The sequence below is a fragment of the Balaenoptera physalus genome, assembly GCF_965194825.1.
Source record: "Balaenoptera physalus genome assembly, chromosome: 6".
Taxonomy (NCBI): domain Eukaryota; kingdom Metazoa; phylum Chordata; class Mammalia; order Artiodactyla; family Balaenopteridae; genus Balaenoptera; species Balaenoptera physalus.
In genome coordinates, this window is record NC_138885.1 from 102,140,954 (window position 1) to 102,164,475 (window position 23,522).

Here is a 23,522-nt window from a genome sequence, read left to right on the forward strand (position 1 = left end):
CTATGCAGAAAATTTTTACTTAATGTAGTCCCACTTATTTTTACTTTTGTTGCTTATGCTTTTGGTGTCATATCCATAAAGTCATTACCAAGACCAATGTCAAGGAACTTACCTTCAATGTTTCTTCTAGGAATATTGTGGTTTTGGTCTTATGTTTAAGTCCTTAATCCTTTTTTTTTTTTTTTAAACATCTTTATTGGAGTATAACTGCTTTAAAATGGTGTGTTACTTTCTGCTTTATAACAGAATCAACTATACAGATACATATATCCCCATATCTCCTCCCTCTTACATCTCCCTCCCACCCTCCCTATCCCTTTGCATTCATTTTGTGAATGGCATAGGACAGGGGTCCAATTTCTTTCTTTTGCATGTGAATATCCGTGTTTTCCCAACATCATTTTGAAGAACTATCCTTTCCCCATTGAATATTCTTGTCTCCCTTATCAAATATTAGTTGAACTTAGGTGTGGATTTATTTCTGGGTTCTTGATTCTGCTCCATTGGCCTATGTGCCTGTTTTTATGCCAGTACCATACTGTTTTAATTACTACGGCTTCCAAACATAGGGGATATTATTCAACTTTCTGGACATCTGTACATTCATCTGCAAAATGGTGATAATTATACTTTAGAGGGTAGTGGTGATGATTAAATTAAACTATATAGGTTGAGTCTGGCACTTTTTCTCTACTTAGCTAAATATTGCAGACACCTAAAATCAGTGAGAAGAAATGGATTATTCAGTAAATTATGTCAATATCCTAGCCAAATTAAGATTTTTAAAAATTATGCTGTACCAAAACTTCTAGATGGATTAAAAATTTCAATATAGTTTTAAAGTACTAGAAGAAAAAAGATAGACTATGCCAAGATCATAAACATAAAAAAGAGAATGATGTATCCATTTTACTAGATAAAAACATTAAATGTTTGTCTATCAAAAGACAAAATTTTAAAAAATTACTTATAGAAGGAAAATTATACACAACATATTTAAGACACAAAAATTTAATGGATTTAATTCGTGATGAGCTATTTCAAATCCAGAATTAAAAATGGATAAAGCTTATAACTATGTAATATACAAAAAATAAATAGAAAGGATCAGTCAACACATAAAAAGAGCCTCAATATCAACTAAAAAATATAAATTTAAAAGACCTCTTTTTCATATTTCTGATCACCAAAATTTAAAACCATGGATAATATCAAGTGTTGTAAAGGGTAGTGGAAAATATTCCTTATCAAACATTGTTTAGGGCAAGTGTAAACTAACCTAGTAGTTTTGAAAGATGACGTAGCAATATATACCAACATTTATTATATATAACCTCATTTCACAGAAATTCCACTTTTAAGTGTTTAGCTCAAGGAAATGATTGCATAGTACAAAATGTTTTATGAACTAAGATTCACATTATGGCAGTACTGATATGAAAAATAGAAAATAAATGAAATTACCATTAATATGGCACTTATTCAATAAATATTTTTATACACAGCTTAATTGAAATTGTATCAAGCATCTTTTCTGACTATAACACTACGAGATTGAAAATCAATTACAGGAAAAAAGAACAGTAAAAAAAGACAAATACATTGAGTCTAAACAGTGCACTACTAAATAACAAACAGATAACTGAAGAAATCAAAGAAGAAATTTAAAAAAACATAGAAACAAATGACAATGAAAACACAACGACCCAATATGTATGGGATGCAGCAACAGCAGTTCTAAGAGGGAAATTTATAGCAATTCAATGTCACCTCAAGAAATGAGAAAAATCTCAAATAAACAATTTAACCCTGCACTTAAAACCACTAGAGAAAGAAGAACCAGAAAATCCAAAGTCAGTCAAAGCAAAGAAGTCATAAAGATCAGAGCAGAAATAAATGAAATAGAAATAAGGAGAACAATAGCAAAGATCAATAAAACTAAAAGCTGGTTCTTTGAGAAGATAAAAAAAATTGATAAATTCTTAGCCAGACTCAGCAAGAAAAAAAGGGAGAGGACACAAATCAATAAAATTAGAAATGCAAAAGGAGAAATCACAACTGACACTGCAGAAATACAAAGGATTATAAGTGACTACTACAAACAACTATATGCCAATAAAATGGACAACCACGAAGAAATGGAAAAATTCTTGGAATGGTAAAATTTTCCAAGACTGAACCAAGAAGAAGTAGAAAAAATAAACAGACCTATCACAAGCAATGAAATTGAAAACATAAATAAAAATCTTCTAACAAACAAAAGTCTAGGACCAGATGGCTTCACAGGCAAATTCTATCAAACATTTAGAAAAGAGCTAAAACACCCATTCTTCTCAAATTCTTCCAAAAAATTGCAGAGGGAGAAACACTCCCAAATTAATTCTACGAAGCCACCATCACCCTGATACCAAAACCAGAAAAAAGATATCACAAAAAAAGAAAATTAGAGACCAATATCACTGATGAACATAGATGCAAAAATCCTAAACAAAATACTAGCAAACAGAATCCAGCAGCACATTAAAAGGATCATACATCATGATCAAGTGGGATTTATCCCAGGGATGCAAGAATTCTTCAGTATATGCAAATCAATCAATGTGATTCACCACATTAACACTTAAGGAATGTTACTTAAGGAATAAAAACCATATGATCATCTCAATAGATGCAAAAAAAGCTTTTGACAAAATTCAACACCCATTTATGATAAAAACTCTCCAGAAAATGGGCAGAGAGTGAACCTACCTCAACATAATAAAGGCCATATATGACAAACCCACAGCAAGCATCATACTCAATGGTGAAAAACTGAAAGCACTCCCTCTAAGATCAGGAACAAGACAAGGATGTCCACTCTCGCCACTCTTATTCAACATAGTTTTGGAAGTCCTAGCCATGGCAATCAGAGAAGAAAAAGAAATAAAAGGAATACAAATTTGAAAAGAAGAAGTAAAACAGTCATTCTTTTCAGATGACATGATACTATACATAGAAAATCCTAAAGATGCCACCAGAAAACTACTAGAACTAATCAATGAATTTGGTAAGGTTGCAGGATACAAAATTAATGCACAGAAATCTGTTGCATTCCTATACACCAACAATGAAAAATCAGAAAGAGAAATTAAGGAAACACTCCCATATACTATTGCAGCAAAAAGAATAAAATACCTAGGAATAAACCTGCTTAAGGAGGCGAAAGACTTGTTCTCAGAAAACTATACTGATGAAAGAAATCTTTCACTTCTTTCACTGATGAAAGAAATCAAAGATGACAAAAACAGATGGAGAAAAATACCATGTTCTTGGATTGGAAGAATCAATATTGTGAAAATGACAATACTATCCAAAGCAACCTACAGATTTAATGCAATCCCTATCAAACTACCTATGGCATTCTTCACAGAATTAGAACAAAACATTTTACAATTCGTATGGAAACACAAAAGTCCCCAAATAGCCAAAGCAATATTGAGAAAGAAAAACGTAGTTGGAGGAATCAGGCTCCCCGACTACAAACTATACCACAAAGCTACAATAATCAAGACAATATGGTACTGGCACAAAAACAGAAATATAGATCAATGGTACAGGACAGAATGCCCAGAGATAAACCCATGCACATATAGGGACCTAATTTTTGACAAAGGAGGCAAGAACATATAATGGAAAAAAGACAGCCTCCTTAATAAGTGGTGCTGCGAAAACTGGACAGCTACATGTAAAAGAACGAAATTAGAATACTACCTAACACCATACACAAGAATAAACTCCAAATGGATTAAAGACTTAACTGTAAGACCAGACACTATAAAACTCTTAGAGGAAAACATAGGAAAAATACTCTTTGACATAAACCACAGCAAGATCTTTTTTGACCCACCTCCTAGAGTAACGGAAATAAAAACAAAAATAAACAAATGGGACTTAAACTAAGTTTTTGCATAACAAAGGAAACCATAAAGAAGACAAAAAGACAACCCTCAGAATGGGAGAAAATATTTGCAGATGAAACAACAGACAAAGGATTAATCTGTAAAATATACAAACAGCACATGGAGCTCAATATCAAAAAAACAAACAATCCAGTTAAAAAATGGGTGGAAGATCTAAATAGACATTTCATCAGAAAAGACATACAGATGGCCAAGAGGCATATGAAAAGATGCTCAACATCACTAATTTTTAGAGAAATGCAAATCAAAACTACAATGAGGTATCACCTCACACCGGTCAGAATGGCCACTATCAAAAAATCTAGAAACAGTAAATGCTGGAAAGGATGTGGTGAAAAGGGAACCCTCCTGCACTGTTGGTGGGACTGTAAATTGATACAACCACTATGGAAAACAGTACAGAGGTTCCTTAAAAAACTAAAAATAGAACTACCATATGACCCAGTTATCCCACTACTGGGCATATACCCTGAGAAAACTATAATTCAAAAATAGTCATGTACCACAATGTTCATTGTAGCTCTGTTTACAACAGCCAGGACATGGAACCAACTAAATGTTCATCGACAGATGAATGGATAAAGAAGATACGGCACATATATACAATGGAATATTACTCAGCCATAAAAAGAAATTAAATTGAGTTATTTGTAATGAGGTGGATGGACCTAGGGTCTCTCATACAGAGTGAAGTCAGAAAGAGAAAAACAAATACCATATGCTAACGCATATATATGGTATCTAAAAAAAAAAAAAATGGTACTGATGAAACTAGTTGCAGGGCAGGAATAAAGATGTAGACATATAGAGTGGACCTGAGGACACAGGGTGGGAGGGAGAAGCTGGGGCAAAGTGAGAGTAGCAGCGACATATATACACTACTGAATGTAAAATAGTTAGCTAGTGGGAAGCAGCAGCATAGCACAGGGCGATCAGCTCAGTGTTTTGCGATGACTTAGAGGGGTGGGATATGGAGGATGGGAGGGAGGCTAAAGAGGGAGGGGATATGGGGACATACGTATGCATATGGGTGATTCACTTTGTTGTACAACAGAAACTAACATGGTATTGTGAAGCAATTATACTCCAATAAAGATCTATTAAAAAATAAATAAATTAAAAGAATAAGGCATACTGAGTGAAGTAAGTCAAGCAGAGAAAGAACAAATATCATAATATATCACTTATACATGGAATCTAAAAAAATAGTATAAATGAACTTATTTACAATAAGTGAAATTTTCTACAGTCACAAGATGTAGAAAACAAACTTATGGTTCCCAGCAGGGAAGGAGCGGGAGAGGGATAAATTGGGAAATTGGGAGTGACATATACACGTTACTATATATAAAATAGATAACTAATAAGGACCTATTGTATATCACAGGGAACTCTATTCAATACTCTGTAATGACCTATACAAGAAAAGAATCTAAAAAACAGTGATATATGTATATGTATAATGGATTCACTTTGCTGTACAGCAGAAACTAACACAACATTAGAAATCAACTATACTCCAATAAAAAGTAAAGAAAAAAAAAAGAATAAGGAAGAGCTCTATATACTGACATGGAAGATCCTCAGTATTTAAATATATATGGTATGATCCAATTTATATATGAACATATGTTTCATTATCTATTTACCTATTTACCAAAAAGTATGTATTATTTTATATGTCTATTGTTTTGTTTTCTAACAATGATAAAAGTACTATTATAATTAGAAAAATAAAATTATTTCAATTTGAAAGGTAACTATGAATATAGTTTCTCTCTTTTTTATGTTGGTTTTAAGTGTATATGTGCAAATATTTTAAAAATAGAGATGTCTGAGTTCAAATGTAACTCAGATTACAAAGGTTTGGTGTAGTATTTATCTCTTCACTGTTCATATTCTGGTGTTAAAAATTTATGCTTAACTATTTAAAGAAACTTCAAATGCTTTTATAAACCTACTATAAAACTCCTTCCAACCAGCACTGTTTTGTCCCTACCACAACCATACAAATGAAGGAGGCAGAAAATGTTCCAGCTTTTCATGTCCTAGAGTTTCTCTCAATCTCAGTCTCTTCGAACCATAAAGTCTGCTTTGAAAATTTTAACTTAAAAGAGCAAGATTGCTCAAGCTATGGTCACACTTTATAGATGAGGTGAGGTTTTTCTTTTATTGTCATTGCTGTTTTAAATCATGTTGAACTCCAAAAAACACTGTTAAAAGTCAAGGCTGATTTTTCTTTTAAGCTACCAAGCCGATATACAGATTTAGATGAGAGTATTTTATGGTGACTGTGTGTGTGTGCGTTTATGCATGTGAATGCATGTGTATGTGTCCGAGGGTTGTGTACATGTGTATGTGTTGTGTGAGCATATGAATACACACCTTATGCTGTATGTCTGTGTATCCATATGTCTTATAATGAATATGTGTGTGTGCTCATATATGTCTTGTGTGTGGTATATTAAGAGAGAATGTCTAAAAATGCAATATTTAAGTACATTTAAAATGAAGCAAATATTTGTTTTCCTATTTGCAGATAATACTATGGATGATAAAATGGCCTTAATCACATGTGGGCAACCATTGCAGGCTCAGTGTAAACATCAGCAGCACATCTGAAGTCAAGTTTATAGGATAATTACATTTCTGAAAATGCAGGATCCAATGTACTATGAGACTGAAACCCAAATTTTGATAAATGGATTTCATGCAAAAATTGTTTACTCTAAGATGTTAAAAATGAAAAATTATATGCTTAATTTTAAATTATAGCACTACAAAACTGCTTTCTTCTAATTGCTTCATTTCTTCCTGAAACTGTAAAGTCAACTATAAAATAGGTTCATGGTTTGAAAAATGGATAAACCTCCAAGAGACCTACCACTGAAAGTTGAAGAAAATGTTAGATTTTTAGTTTATTATTATTATTATTATTATTTATCTTCTTTTGGTTGTTTCAAAATTTTAGAAGTCTTAAAGAGATATGGAATAATTACATAAATTTTTCCTATCTTGCTTTTTCACATTTAATTTCTTTCCACATTTTCTTTTCCCATTTGCTTTTTATTCAGGTTTACAAAAGGTAAAAGAAGGGATTTGTGAAATGATTAAATGAGTTAAAGAAAGGGAATGTTTTTCTCTCATTCTTTTATTTTTTCTTAGTTTTTTTTTTTTTTTTTTTTTTTTTGTCTTCATACCTAAATCTTACCTTTGAAAGGTAGAGGTACTATTGTTTTATTTTCATTTTGTTTTGTTTTTTGAAGTAAGTGAAAGAAAAGGAGAGTATAACCCTGACTTAGGGAAATATTTATAAGTTAGTGTTGAAAAAGTTTCTATTTTACTTCCATGAATAATCTACTTTGTCTGGGGCATGTACAAACACAAATATATTAAGTAATGTGGGATAAGAAGCTTAAGTAGAGACAAAAAAAAGCAAGCTTTCTGTCAGGTTTCAGAAATGTATAAAACCAAGGAAACAATCTAGGCTCAGTGAAAGGATAAATCTCATTCAATGTGGACATGCATATTTTGATATATAATAATATTTTATGTTTCTTGATTCTATGAGGAACAGAAGAATATATAAGAACTTAAGTTCACTCAAAACAGGAAACTCATGTTGCAATAGGTCTCTTTTCTCTGGAAAATACTTTTAAGGATCCAAAAGAGCTAAAATGTGAATTCCTCACAAATTATAAGTTATATTTTATAAAAATTGCTAGCCTGAGCTGCCTTAAACCCTTTCTGGTACAAGGTGGGGTATAAATAAATTAATTAATTCACGGACTACTTAACTTGGTAAATTTAAATCATGTTGGCCTCTTAAGAGTTTACATTTTTAAAAAAGTCCTATACTATTCATTCACATACTTAATGAACTTAATCATTATGTATGTATACCATTGTGATTATTCCAATGGTGAGATTAAAGAAGCAAGAAGACTTCCTAAGAGCAAAATGTTTCTTAAGAAATGTGACTTTTAAAAGGACTGACTTATCATGACCACAACAAGAATATGCATCTGTAAACAGATCCTTTGAATTCTAAGTCATTTTATTTTGTATTTATTATAAGTAAGTCACTACTATATGCATAGTAGTAGCACTTATAGGATGCAGAATAAAGTAATACCCAGGAGAAAAACAGGGAAGAATTAAGTATTAATCATTGGAGTATCAAAGTATAAGATGGGAATGACTTAGTTATATACTCATGAAAACATTATTTGCTTCTGTGCAACAAAGAAGTGATGGAATGGATCGATGAGTAGTAAAATACATGAAAAAAGAGATTGCTCCTTGCCTACAAAACCACATTTATGAAATGAACTTTTGCAAACTTCTGGAACAGCATTTTTACACATTTCAGAAGAACACGTCTTTTTTTTTTTTTCACCACTCCTAAATGGCAAATACTTTATTATTTGTTATTTGTTATTATTTGTTATTCTATGTTATCAAATTCTCTGAAACAAAAAGTAAACAGAAAATTTAATAGAGTGGATTTCCATAAATTGATTGGATCCAAGGAATTACCCGGGATGCTTATTAAACATTTAGATTCCCAGGTTCCACTTACACCTATTGAATCTAAATCTCCACAGGAGGGTTCTTATGATTAGGCAAGATTTGAGAACATGAAATACATTAGAAAAGCATGCAATGTGTTATAAAAAGTTACCCATTTGTTTTATACCAACCTTTTTTAAGGGTTGAGAAAAAGAAGGCAACAATTCTGACCCACCACTATGTTTAACTGTTTGGTCCAATGTAGAATGAGAAAAAAAATGTTTAAAGTTTCTAGATTTTTAATGTTTGGGTAATGTACTTACTACAGTTTTCAGCTTTCCTGTTGTCCCGGATCACTATTCTTTGGTTGATTGTGCTGAAGAGCGTTGTCCAGTTAATGGTATGATAATAACACAGGTTGCTGTTGTCAGTGATATAGATGTTTCCTGCACTGATTTCCTTCAGGGATTGGAACTGTAGAGAAGTGATACCCTGTTGCTTGAGGATAAGCAAGGAAAGGCCACTAAAGAGAGGGGAGAGGAAAAAAATGGAACAGTAATAGTTATTTTCTGGCCATGACATGCATTCTTGAAGTAAAATAAGGATGTCATATTTTACTCCAAAAGAATGTTAATAGAGTGTAAAAATGATTGAATTAATAAACCTGAGATACAAATACCATTTCTTTACTTGCTATATGCTGACTGTTTTAAAAGTAATCACTTGACCCCCCAACAAAAGCCCATCTTTTATAATTATGAATATCAATGATATCTCTATCTCTGTCTATATATGTACCATTGATGTATCTGCTCACTGCCTTCCCTCCTAACCCCTGAATCTTAAGTTCCTCAAGAATGAAATCCTGTATTAAGACTAAATAATTAAATAAATGTATATGGGGTGACTGTTCATCTACCCAGAGTAAGACATTAATTCTACTCTGACTATTTAATAGATTTAGACACACTTTCAGAAGGTAAATATCTCAGAGAATGACCATAGATATTTAGCCTTAATTTATACCTCAGAAACCAAAGCGTTAATTGTAATACTTGAAAAATGTATAAGGATAGGAGATGTTAAAAATTAAAGAGAAGAATAAAACTAAACTAAAATAAAAAAAAAATACTCAGAAGGCTTGGACAAGTGAGAAAGCATCTCTAAAAGTTAAATAACAACTACACTGTAGAAACAAATTATCATTTCAAGGATGTTGTTTCCTCAAAATAGTCCACTTTGTAATTAAATTATTTTTCTATTTTTTAAAGACTAAATGTGTTTCCCACATTTCAATCAACTTATGAACATTATTTTATATTTTGGAAATCAAAGCTGTCCTCTAAATTTGCTTTGCTTTTAGTACTCAGATTTTTTTTCATGTGTTTTATATATACACATGCATGGAGAACTATAATATACAGATATATAACGTGTGTATGTACCCAAATGGGATGTAATTCACTTTCTCAAATCTTTGTTTCCATCATAACCACCCTTAGTTGTCGATTACAATGTGAGCATAATAATGCCTTGACTTTGATTTATAACACTTTATTCAATGGATAGTAAAAATTGGTTCCATATAGCACTTGAATAGATTATATCTCTCAACTATCCTTTTTTATTAAGCACTTTTCCCCTTTACATTTTAGAACCTCTTACAGATATACCTGTTTTAATAGCAAAATTCAATGGACTTCCTGTGAACCATTATTATAGAATATTTAATGACAGTATTGATTTTAGGCATCTTTTGGATTTAAGTAGAAAAATTATCAAGATCTCCTTATATAAATCAACTTTTAACTGTTCATAAACAATAATTTTGTGCAGATGAAATCTGAAGTAAAATAAAAACAGTGGCTTAATAAATATTAAAACATATATTTTTATTATGTGAATAAAAATATTGACATTAGAACTTTAGAACAGTATCCTTCTGAGCCCTGATTAGTTGTCCATTATTAACCAGCACTGCATGTAGCATAGTGGACCAAATTCTAAAATATCAGCGCTGTGATGCTTTGTTCAAATGATAGCTCCAGAGACAAAATGAGAACTTCCTGGTAAAACAGCATTTGTATCCCATACACCGAAGTCATTACAAAGTCATTCAAGTCTATCTTCTAATTATGATAACATATGATAAAAAAGAAGGTTCAGTTTTATGGTTCACATCATGGACTCCACAACTGCCAAACACTAAAATTACTTTAAGTGACAGGCAGTTGAAAAATCAAGTTGTATACTTTAAAGCACAATCAGGAGTATTTTTCATTGAGCTTTCCTTTAGAATTTAAAGTGGAAAACCAATATTTCTAGAATCAGTAAATCAATGAGTCTGATGGCTATGACATAATGTACACATGATGCAGAGACCTGTAACTTTGAATATATACACCTACCTATAGAGTACTCTTCCACCAATGGTCACCAGGTTAGAAAAAACACTGAAGTCGGTCATGTTTGGGGGCCATGATTGTATGTTCAAGAAACCTACAAAAGATAAGGGCAGTAAAATAATTCAGAATATCATTGTCTCAGTAACAGTGTTTAATACCAATTATTCTTAAAATATGATGAAAATGGAAGGTAAGAAAAAGGCAGCAAATATTCCTATTTTTGAACCATTCTATCTCATATTTCTTCTTCCAAGATTCAGTGTCTTACCCAAAGTTTCTGGGCTACAATACTCAATAGATGATGAATGTCAAAATAATGAACACCAAGAATATATACATACAGAATTATATAAATGTATGGTTTAAAGATTTAAATGATTCTTAATTTGATTTATTCTTCTAAATGGAAAAAATATTTAGTCTAACTAGACAAAGAGTTTAATTTCTCTGAAATCTTTTGCCACCTTATCTGTACACTTACCACATCAGCTGTCTGTCTTGCATTCTAAGACATTTATGTATATAACTAAGCCTCCTTATTTGATTTTACATTCTTTGATAGCAAACCCATGTCTGATTCATGTCTATGGACCCCATACCACCTACTATGACAGCTCTGAACATATTAGGTCCTCAGTAAACATATGCTAAATGAATCCTACATGCTACACATCCTCAATAGTACTTGTGAAAAGTAAATAGAAACACATGGGTTCAAAGATCCACTGACATTTGCAAAAAGAGTAACATCAAAATCTCAAGGATTTTTTTTTTTTTAATTCCACAGATTTCAAAATGTGCACAGATGCTAAGGAAGTAAGACACCCGTCATTTAAAATAATACGTGTTTTCAAAACTAGAATTTGCTTTGCAAATTCAAATACTATGTAATATTTTTAACAAAAGACTAAAATTCACATAGTTCATAGCACAACAAACTCACTTTAAAAATTACCTGTTATCTCTCGGACTGTCCGAAACACGTTCAGTTTCTCTGGGTCTATAGCTTCAATTGCATTGTAAGGGTCCCTAGAAAATAAGAAAAAAAAAAAAAATGAAGCCAAAATTAAAATTAGATAAAGGGGTGAAAATATGAGAAATGTGACAAAAATTATTTCATTCCAATTGAACTTTAATTAGCAATAGGAAGGGTAGCAATGTTTTATCCAGATTTTCTATTCTAGATGTGGAAGGGGATTAAAAGGTACTTTCAGGAAATTTTGATGACACAGAATATGAGTTCTTCCTTGAAGGCTATTCTAGATCCAGAGGAACGGTTCAATTTGACTATCTTGAATAAACCTCCAAATATAGCAATTCCATTTATTAACCATTTTATTTTGCCTTTAAAAGTTTATTCTCAATTGGAAAAATATACACTGCAAATAAATTATGTTATGGTGAGAATAATTGCCTTTTGGGTTCCTCAAAGCATGCTAAATTGCTAACAGAACCTGTAATTTCATAAGAAGGGTGAAAACAAATACAGAAAGTAAACTTTTTTTTTTCTGTATCTTCACATTTATCTATCAAGGCAATCTTGTTCCTATCTGTTTATTTATGTTCACTTTCATATGAAGGAACTATTTGCTTCCCTCTATACGAATCATACTAACATTTGAAAATAAAATTTACCACAAATTTAACAATACTCAAAATGTGTTGTAAATTTTGGGGATTTTTAAAAATACAATCTCCTAATGCATAAATATGTTTTTTGTAATTAATGTTATTGATACATAAATGCCCTGTCTTTACAAAAATTAATATAAAATACCTTTAAAATTAAATATTTAATGGATTTTTTCAGAAGTTTTCATCTTAGGAAAATATTTTTCATTTATAACATCCTGCCCATACAAAATAATTGCATTCTTGTATATTAAGCCAAATATAAACATAATATTAAACATTTGTCAGTAATTCAAGCACTACTTTCAGATTTTCTTAAGTAATATATAGTAGTTTTTCTAGGTTTTATTACTTTAAAAGGTGCTCTGTGCTATTCTGGGCAAGTAGAAACCTTATATTAATATATACTCTTCAGAGAAAAACTAAATTCCATTCATTGGTCATTTCTCCAAGAGAGATCAAACTTTCTAAAAACAAGGAATTAGGCTCTTTTAGAAGTTTGTGTCCACCTTTAGCAATCAACTGAATTTTATCCTTGCACTGGATATCTGTTGTTTTACCAGTCTCTGAGAACCTTCTTTTTCACATGGGGAATAAACACTAGGATACATGATCCATTGGAGGCTATCAGTCAACGTGCTCCACAATCCTCTGGCAAACAGATAGGCATATGGCCTTTCTTCTAAGAATTTGAGTCTGAATCCACTGGCATTTATTCATCCTGGCATTAGAGCCTTGAAAACATTCTCTATTAGTTCAGCAACCTTAATCTCTGGAACCACCTTTTACTGGCTCTCTCTGCTTGATTCATCAGCATATTTTCTATACTGTGAACCATCCCATATCTTTTAAAAGAAAAAAAAACTCTTGCTTGATGAAATTACTGCTTCAAACTGAGAAAAACTAAGAAGTATAATCAATACATTGTGCTACTAGTTTAACATGGCGTGTTATAGAAGGCTTGGAAACACTATAGATGAGTGTCCCCATAATTCACACATAAACAGTTAAGATTTTCCTTAATGTGACATGAATACCTTTCAAAAGCTTAAAGTCTAAATTAATATTCTAGCAAACTTGCTCTATTTGTAACTGAAGATGTATAGAATGAATATCTATGCTTTCGGTGAATATGGAGCCACAAAATTAGGTTCATCATGTGGGAAAATTCTGGTTGCTATCATTTTCTAATGTGCAAAGATGTCTGCATGCACATGAAATATCAGCTCTGCAGTAGTAGAATGAACTTTCAACATTTGTTCTTTGATGAAAAGCAGTGTCTAGAATAGCTCTAGCCATATAATCAAATATTCCTGCTTTACTGAGAAACACTCAAAGTTCAGGGCAAGCACACAGTAATGGGGTCAGTCCAAACCTTTACTGAGAACACTTCCAGGTTGTCAGGAATGAAATGAATTCTGGACTGTTCACATGAAGCCCAATGGACCACAGAAATTTTATATACTTAATTTTAGAGATTCAGGACTCTCATAAAATAAATTGACAGAATCCCACTTACCAAGTTAAAAGTACCCCTAGGGAGTTCCACCCTACAGCCACTTGAAATCCATAGATTTTAAAATTGAGAACTTTCCTAGCTAAATTCAGGACCATGAAAAAAAAACATTATGTCCACCCTGTCATTGTGTTGGGTGATCCAAAATAAAGCTCAGGATAAAGAGAGAGAAACATATTTTCACAATTCCATAGAAATCACGTTATGTTTTTCACCAAACTCATTATCTGTTTTCCATTGTCTATCAACATTACAGTCTATCATCTAAGTACTTTCTTGTCTGTGTCACACTGTGACACAGCATGAACATGCTTATTTGGTGAGCATTTTGTTGCTCTAAGCATATTCACAAGAACATTATTAGACATGACAAGACATGAAAGGGGATCCTATGATAACCCTGAACACTGCATTTTGCCTGCAGTTCCCATTCTAAATAAGGAAATAAGAGTGCCTAGTTTATTTCTAGCAATGGCAGTATCGTTCTATAAACTGAACATTGATCTCTTTTATATGTTAACGTTTTAGTTGACAACTTCACAGTAAATTTATTTTTTGCAGAAATTTGTTTTTGAAAAGTATTTGTATGGAAATATGTTAATATAAATGTTTCAGACATTACATGAAATTTCTAAAAATCTTATATGTTCTGGTATAATGTTATAAGTCATAATCCTAGTTATTACTTTAAAATGTATATCTCAGAAATAACTAATTTTCTTGTCAACTGCATTATTATGAAGTTTCATCAAATCTTTAACCGTGGTCATTTTTAAGTCTTTTGTCATTTACAGACAGTTCTGGGTGTACTCTGATGATTTTGCAAATATGTTCCTATAAAAGGGTTTCATCTTCAGGAAATTCATGGAAAAGACTCTGACAAGTACAGGTTTCTGGTAACTGACTGTACTGCTGAACTGAATGAATAAGCATTTTCAGAACTCTAATGAAAAACTGATGAACTCATAAAAGTGCTAACAAAAGATCAAGATGAAAAAAAATTAATTACATGGGACTGAGTGAACTGATGAGGATGAGTATAATTTTTGTGACTTTCTGTTTGAATTTAAAAAAAGAAAAAATCCCACAAGGACTCAGAGGCAAAGAATATACAAATCAATTTTCACTGCAAAGTAAAGGAGCTGTTACAGTGGAGGATTACTGGACTGAATGTCAATATTATGACATAGTGTGAGTGTGTTTCATGTTTGGTAATTGCAATCATTGTTGCTTTTGTGGTGGTCATCCATGTACAATGCTTAGTGTCAGTCTATTTATCTCTTGTAAAAATAAAATACAGTGTGTGTGTGTGTGTGTGTGTGTGTGTGTGTGTGTGGAAAAAAAAAAAAGAAAAGTATACTCTTACTTAATTATGGATTTTTCATTTCTATTAGTTTAAAGAAATACCCTAGTTATTTTAATCAAACCATACATCCTATTAAAAACTAGTTAGTAGAAGATTTAGGGTAATGGAAATTAAGTGAAGTAAAAAATTTTGTTAATTTACTGAAAGCTTTCTGTTTATAATACCTCGTTATTCATCTTTAAAATCTCTCTGTCCATATGCACACACATATTACATACATGAATACACATATGCCTATACATAAGTGTCTGAGACCTACTCAATTAACTTTATATTAATACTTTCCTAAAATGAAAGGGAAAGGCTTCAGAATATGTTTCATGTTGGCATGAGACTAGGAATGAGGAACATATCATATTTCACATACATATTTGTCCTGGAAAATGCCTTATATATTATGCTTAAGACGCAATAATATTAATTATAATGTTACATTTAAGTGCTATAATTAATGACAAATAATAATCGTCTGAACTAGGAAGTATGACTTACCATAAAGTAAGGATTGCCATGAAAATATCTTTGCCTTTATTTGGTTTCCAGTAGTCTATGAAATATTATCTGTTGCACTATATGCTGTGATATAAACTAGGTACTAGATATAGTCACTGAGATTTTCCTCTTGAAGTGCCTTTTTCTCCTTCTTTTTAACTTTTTTTTGTTTCGGGGGGGTTAGCAATTTTTAACTTCTATTTTTGTTACTTTTCAATCTCTCTCTTTATCTCTCTCTCTCTCTCCTTTCCCTCTGTAACTCCTTCCCTTCCCCCACCTTTTTCTTTCTTTTTTATACCATTAATTAAGGTTTACTGTATGCCAGGCACTGGGCTGAACACTTAAAAAAATGTATATTTTGTTTTATTTTGAATCTCCACAACAACCAGAGGATGTAGGTATTCATTATTAACCCAGTTCTCAACTTTACATTGGAGTTGTTTGACATGGAAGCCACACAGCTCAATACAGATTGTCCATGGTGGAGCCGACTCAATGTGTCCCATCTCAAAATGGTAGTACCACCCATCTCCAATAGGTTGGTGCCATGTAAACTAAGAGTAATCACATGCACATATTTTTTTAAAGAGATGTTAAAAATCTGGATCTTATTTAAAAAACAAAACAAAACAACAAGAAACACCTCTTAGACCAAATATAACAGAAAGTGAATACATACTATTACAGTTTCTGGCACAGATCCATATTAAAAGCTATATTTTAAAGTAAAGAAATGCTTTATGTACTAAGACCTACAGTAATTTATTTGAATGGAAAGAAACGCTTTGTTCTATTTCTCTTGTTGTTCCTATTTGACGTGTTTATTCATAATGTGTTAAATTGTTTTGCTTCTAGAAATGATATATGCTTAGAGTAATCTTTTGAATTGAAATATGTGAGTGATATTTTTTATCTGTAGCCCGTAGCACTAATATTTAGGGATTGAGTAGTGATATACACAAACAGATAAAATATAAAGTAAAAATATATTTTCATTGCAGTTGAAAGGATGCAAACTTGGTCATTTTCCCAGTTAAAAACAGCAGGTGGCTCTGTAATGAAGGGGCCCAGAAAATGTTACAATTTTTATTGCTAAAATGAAATTCATTTAATAGATTTCTTACTAACTTCCCAAGTCTAAAACAGAAAAAGATGCAGCAGGGCAAAGAAAATACCTGAGAGCTCAGAATTTCAACTTACTGATTTGTTTTCTGTGAGATGCATTAATTTATGTTGTTTTGAACTAATTGGTTAGGAATTTGAATGAAATTCCCCACTTTGTCCACTGATACTGTTTCCCTAAACATATCCACAAATGTGCCAAGCTTACTGAAATCTATGGATTTGAGGAAAATGTCCTGTAAATACGTCTTAGCTTATATATAAATCTATATTTTTAAATCTGAGTTGTCACCAAATTCATAATCTGGATGTACCCCCAAAATTTGGTTTACAATCACTGCTGGTGAAATCTGGCATTTGATTTTGTTGGAGGAAAGCATTAATGTATAGTGGAACTCTGTGTCAAAAGGAATCAAACAGACAAAACTAAAGAATCTCTTAAGCTTTGTCTGCACTTTGTAAAACAATTTTCCATAAAAATGTAATACTGACCCATGAATACCAGTGACAAGGAAGATCAAATTCCCATTGATTTTGGTGCAGTTTATGAATTTGTCAATGTTACTAGAATCCACGGTCTGAGCTGACATCAACGATCCTGTGCCAATGCCATCACAAGCTGTAGAAACCAGATGCACAATTAGGGAGCTGAGAAAATTTTTCTTTAGTCAATAAATTATTGCATTTTTATTATAAAATAACAGTATTTTTTCATTATAAAATGAAAAAACTATCATCACCTTTTGGGCAAATGTCAGTGCAAGGTTTACACATTTTAATCCCATTTTCTTCTACTTCCATCTTGGAACTAGGGCAGGCACGCACACAGGAACTGGAATCGACCACGAAGTTATCTGATAAAAAAAGGTAAAATTAGCAATAATGCTGAGGTTCAGCAAAAGATTTTAAAACAAGATATTTTAGGGTTTGAAAATTATTTCCATTTGAAAATGATAGTATGTATGTTTCTTTCCCTAAAACAACTCTAAATATCTCCACCTGAAATAGCATCGACGAACACCACACTCAAATCCAAGCGCAGTGTGTGTTAACAACAACTGGTAGTTGCCTGACTACTGCTCCTCATTCTGAATTGCCCCCAAGATAGTGAATTTCTTTTATAGACTTAGGAAACTGCAGGACATTTAGTTTGTGTTTTTCAGTAGTTCCACTTCATTTCATGTCATGATGCAAGTTTGAAGTCTAAAAATACTTCAAGTTACATGAAGCACAAATGAAGCTGAAGTTAAACTGCCTTGGATGAAGGGAGTGCACTTCATACCCAAGAGGAAATGTTTAAAATGTGTTCATCTTTCAATGGAGTGCCGTAGAAACTGTCCCATCGTTTTACACGAAGAAACAAAATGAAATTTGAAAGGGCAGTACTTTAGGAAAGGTATACTAACTAAACCAGGAACATCTAATTACCTGACATGGTGAAATGTTTAGGAATCCAGTGGTCTGGAATATGCCAGAACATTCCCTCCCAAAAATAAGGACAAATTTTTGCATCTAGAGCCTCTCACGCTAAAGGGAAAACACAATACCTGCTAGGCTGCTTTGGGTTTTGAAGGCAGCATCCTTCTATGTTTGGAAAAACTGCTTCTGGCCCAACATTCAGTAGTCTAGAAGGCTTCCGACCTTTAAGGGGGCCCAGAGCAGGAAAGGCATATGATGCAGGTCCAGGCTGGGGTACAAGCAATTCTGCTACTTGGATCACAAAACCCAAGAGGCTCTATGACATTAGAAGTATCTCTGGCGGGAAAATATGCCACGTGGAGTTATGGCAAGTCCCGACCGGAAAATCCCAGCCGAGACCTCTAGGAATTACACACCATTTAATAAACAACTCCTGACATACTTCTGGGTCCTGGCAGAGACAGACTACCTAACCATGGGTCACGGATTGATCTTGTAGCCAGAATTGCCCATCATACACAAGGTTTTGTTAAAAACCATCATAATGTTGAGCAGGTCCAACAGCAATCCATTGTAAGATGGAAGCAGTACATTTGGGATTGATGTGAGCAGGGGCAGACGCACAAGTAAACTGCATAAGCAGGTGGTCCAAATCCCCACGTCATCCACCACTGTGCTGGCACCTTTCACTAAGCTCATACCTATGGCTGCATGGGGACCAAGAGAGGGCACGTATGACAAGCTGACAGAGGAAGACAAAAACTAAGCTTGGGGTGTGGGTGCAAGCAGCTGAAAACGGATGGCAGCTGCCCTGCAGCCTCAGTCAGGAGTGGACTTGAAATATAGTGGCAAGGAAAAAATCCCACCAATGGGCATAGTTCTGGGTAGTGCAAATGATCCTTTACTTTGTAGGGAATAAATAGGAGTTTAGAATAAATATGAACTCATGAGCAGTGGCTTGCCCTGGGAGAAGAAGTACTGGAAAATCTGGAATTGGGATTGAAGGGAGTCTGGGGTAGAGGCATATATATGAATCCATGGGCGTGGGTATAAAGTGTGAAGATCTTTGTATTCCAAGTTAACATCCACTAGAGGGCATCCACCACAAAAGAGACACTTTGCTGAGACTGCATCACAGCCTGATCTCGCTTCATTTCCTTCCCTCATGGGTCTTGATTCTGAGAACACTTCTTAACAACCATAGTCTCTGTCTCAGGGGAACCCAACCTGCAACAGGTGTAACCACCCTTTCTGCAAGGTCTTTAGGGATACCTCGTATTTAAAAACTTCCACATTTTTGCAGCAATTTATGCCGAGTGAAATTTTTAAAAAAGGTTATAAATATCTTCATTATCAGTTAGGTTCAGATTTTGCAGTCAAATTAGTTTCAAAAAATATTTGTTGTTTAGGGTTTTTGAATTTCCGAATTCTGAATTAGGAATTGTAGACCAGTATTTAGAAACTGAACATCTTTGTTTTTCTAAGACAGCTACAGTTTAGCAAACCATGCCTTATGATCAAGGTCCCTCAAAGATTTGAATTTTACATAGATAAATAATGAAGTCCTTTAAATTAATCTGTAATTGGATAGACCTAAACTAATCCATGAAAGGAAGTTTATGAGTTACCATATCTATGGTAACTGGGCATGTAATTTCAAAAAACAGTCCTAAGTATTTAGCCCCTTGTCATAACTTAGGAGTTGAGAGACTTCAGATGAGACACTACAAAGGATGTAATAAAGAAAAGGAAAATTCCCTAGCTCAGATTTTTCTGGTCTTCCACTCCAGCCCAAGCCTTGGGCCTCAACCTCAGAGCTTGAATAAAAAGGAAAGCACCAAAAATCTCAAAAAAGCATGGTTTTGACTATCTTTGGGGCAAGCCACCATAATATGAAGGTACTAGAGCAGGAGGACATTTGACTAAGAAAACGAAAAAATTCCTCATCTAGCCACATTCTACAATACTCTCAAGCCCCGTATTTTGCAAGATAATAGATGGGGAAATACAGGGTAACTTTAGATGAGAAGTTGTTAGATCAAAAACATAACTTGGGATATAAAATTGTTTAAGATGGAAAAATCTCTACTATCCTACAGTTAGTGTGTCTGTGATTTTAAAATGGTAATTTAGAGCCATGTTAAATATATATATATATATATATATATATATATACTCATAATTATTCTTTTAACCAATATAAAATATTTAATAATAATGGCTGGAATCATCATTGCTTTCAAAGACTTGTTTTTACATACTATTCCTCTGAACTCTATTCCCTATCCCTTTGATCTTTATAATGTATCTGGGAAAGAGAGAAGGTATATATTATTATCCACATTTTAAAGAGGAGGAAATAGAAAACTAAATATTTCATCTAAAATCACACGACTAATAAGTGGACAAAGCTATAACCAAAGCCACTCTAATACTATGTCCCTTATACTTCATACTTCATCACGTGGACAAAGCAAAACAAAAACAAAAACACAATATCTGTGTGCTGTAGAATGTAAAGTCTTCTTTTAATTGAGTATGTGGACAAAAGTAGTGATTTTTTTTTAGCCTTCCAGTAAGTAAAACATTGAAGAACTGTCTCATTGGTCTTTTCAAGCAAAGAAACTGACTTGAACAGGTATTGAGACATATACTATTCTTGATGAAAGCTAAATTGGTCATTTTGAATCCCCAGGATGAGTTATCAATTTGGTAAAGGCCCCTTAACATGCCCTTTATATCCACTGTTATTGTTTAACATTGGATTTGATGTTAAAATTATAATGCTATATATTCTATTACAAATAAATAATACGAAATGATTTTAGGTGAAAATGCATTGTTATTAGAGCAGATCTCTTTCATTACATAGCTTGCTACTTAACTAGTCACTTTTCTGAGGAACAAAATCCTGTGCAAAACCATTGACATATAGTGAAAATATTGAGTTTAGAAGTCAATGAATGACACTGTACTATAACTTCAAACATGCCACTACTTTGCTGAGACTATGAACCAATCACTTCAATTTTTTGAATTTTAATTTTCTTATTTGTGAAATGATAATAATAGTACCCATTCTCAAGTAATTCACAATATTGTCACCATTTTGGAATTCAATAAACTTACATGAAATTCCTCTGTTTTTAAATGATGAGCTAATTGATTTGGCTCTTCTTATCCTGTTACTTACGTGGGCACTTCTTGACACAAAATGCTCCATAGGTGTATTTTGCATTGAAGTTATGCTCCAGTTGAAAGGTTGTTGGATTGTAGACAAAAGTTTGTGGACACTGAGTAACACATGCTCCGCTATCATTGAAGTTCATGCAGGCCTGCAACACAGCAAAGATTAATTTTGTTTTAAAAATAACCTTCATAATACTTGTTAAAGGGACACTGCTACAACAGTTCTGTGATAGGTTGTATTGTTTACTCAGCATACATCTATTTCATAAAAACTGGAAAATCTGATAACTTTCTAGTTGTAAGGGCTCATTTTTTAACTTCATATTTGTTTTGTACTTCTCAATTTTACAAAACTGGTTTTCTAATGTCAGTAAATACACCATCTACAGTTATTGATGTTCTAATTGCTTGGTATCTATCCATTGATTTCTAAACTGAGAATTGGTTTAAATTATTAAAGTTAGATAATAGTGAAAACTTATTTAAGCTTACCCTTACCCAAAGGGTTTATGTTGAGTCTTAGAGTCTGGCAGTGACAACTAAATCTCCATTTGTACAGGCTAGACTTTCCTTAAAGCTGGTTTGGAGAGTTCAGTGCCTTAAGTGATACGGTAAGTCCATTCATCACCATTGTATAGTGAGAAAATGTGATGGTCATTCAAACTGGACTTAAAGAAAAGTCTCTGGCAGGTGACTAGTCAAGTGTAAATGTAGGGGGTACGATGCCAAAATGTAAAGAAGTAGCTATACTCAGTCCATAATTAAATAATATGATACCATTTCCTATATGGTCTTTTTCATAATGTCATACCATTTACTAAAAGTCACCAGTTCAAGTAAATTTGTTTCTGCTGACATATATTTGTATTGAGACCTCAATTTGTTAATATGTTCAAATGCATTTGAGAATGATTAAAAACAATTGTGCCACCTAAGAGCTAGGTATCTGATATAAAAAGAGAACATATGTGTAAGTACATAAAAACATGGGATTAGCAAAATAGGGGATGAACTAATTATCTTAATTTAACAATTTAAACATTCATAGGAATAACTTAGGCCTTGGAAGGCAAGCTAATGTGAACTCAAGCTATATTTTACATATCATCATAGATTGTATGTATGGTTATTAATAAGCACTAATTTATTCTGTTTCCTCAAAACATTTTCTTAATTGTTGTTTTAGCAAGCACTTTATCGCAAACATGACAATTCCCTGATGATGGTCTACGAGATGCATAATCAGAACGAGACTCACCGATAATACATTATTCACTAAGATGACACTCACCAGGAAGAATCTATTAAAAACCAATCTAGGAAACTCAGTAAGTTTTAATTTATGGGTATAAAACTTCATGTGTCCTTATAATTACTTTACTAATATATTTTATACAGTGTTGTGCACAGATTGCTTGGCAACAAAGGGACATAAGCCAGAGAAATCAAACAAGTTTACCTTCCGGACAGCATACAATACAACATAACTTACACCAAGGTCTTGGTCTGGCATTCTTGAACATTCTGTACTAAATGCCAAAGTGGAATCACTGGACCATTCCATAAAAGTAATGAAATGAGAATTCTGAAGCTCACTCATCACTCTGCTTATTGTGATAACGGAACCATGAAAAAAATGCAGTGAAGCTTCTAAGTGAAAGTTAACGTCAATTGTTGGTGTTTATTGTTGCTACTGTTTTGAAATTGCTAACAAACACTTGTTCAGCGTCTTCCAGATCAAGCTTCAATCCCATGTCTGGTGACAGGCAAGGGAAAGGGTCTCAGTTCAAGATCTGCTGAGCATCTTCTGTATATTTTTAACATTTTTCTTCTCTTTCCTTCTTCCTCCCTACTCATTTCTGCAATACACACTTCTGTTTCACTATAAAATTAGGATAGACAAATTAAGT

General features: G+C 32.9%; 1 protein-coding gene across 1 annotated transcript in view; it reads right to left on the reverse strand.

Annotated features, from left to right (window-relative positions):
• The window catches only part of ERBB4 (erb-b2 receptor tyrosine kinase 4), a 1,174,475-nt gene that overhangs the window by 297,967 nt on the left and 852,986 nt on the right, over nt 1–23,522 (reverse strand). Inside the window, exons 8-13 of the mRNA XM_082466966.1 lie at nt 21,617–21,758; nt 17,745–17,858; nt 17,497–17,623; nt 11,832–11,905; nt 10,880–10,970; nt 8,795–8,994 (exon numbers count right to left, since the gene is read on the reverse strand). Of these exons, the coding sequence (XP_082323092.1) occupies nt 8,795–8,994; nt 10,880–10,970; nt 11,832–11,905; nt 17,497–17,623; nt 17,745–17,858; nt 21,617–21,758 (748 nt within the window). The remainder of the gene's footprint in view (nt 1–8,794; nt 8,995–10,879; nt 10,971–11,831; nt 11,906–17,496; nt 17,624–17,744; nt 17,859–21,616; nt 21,759–23,522) is intronic.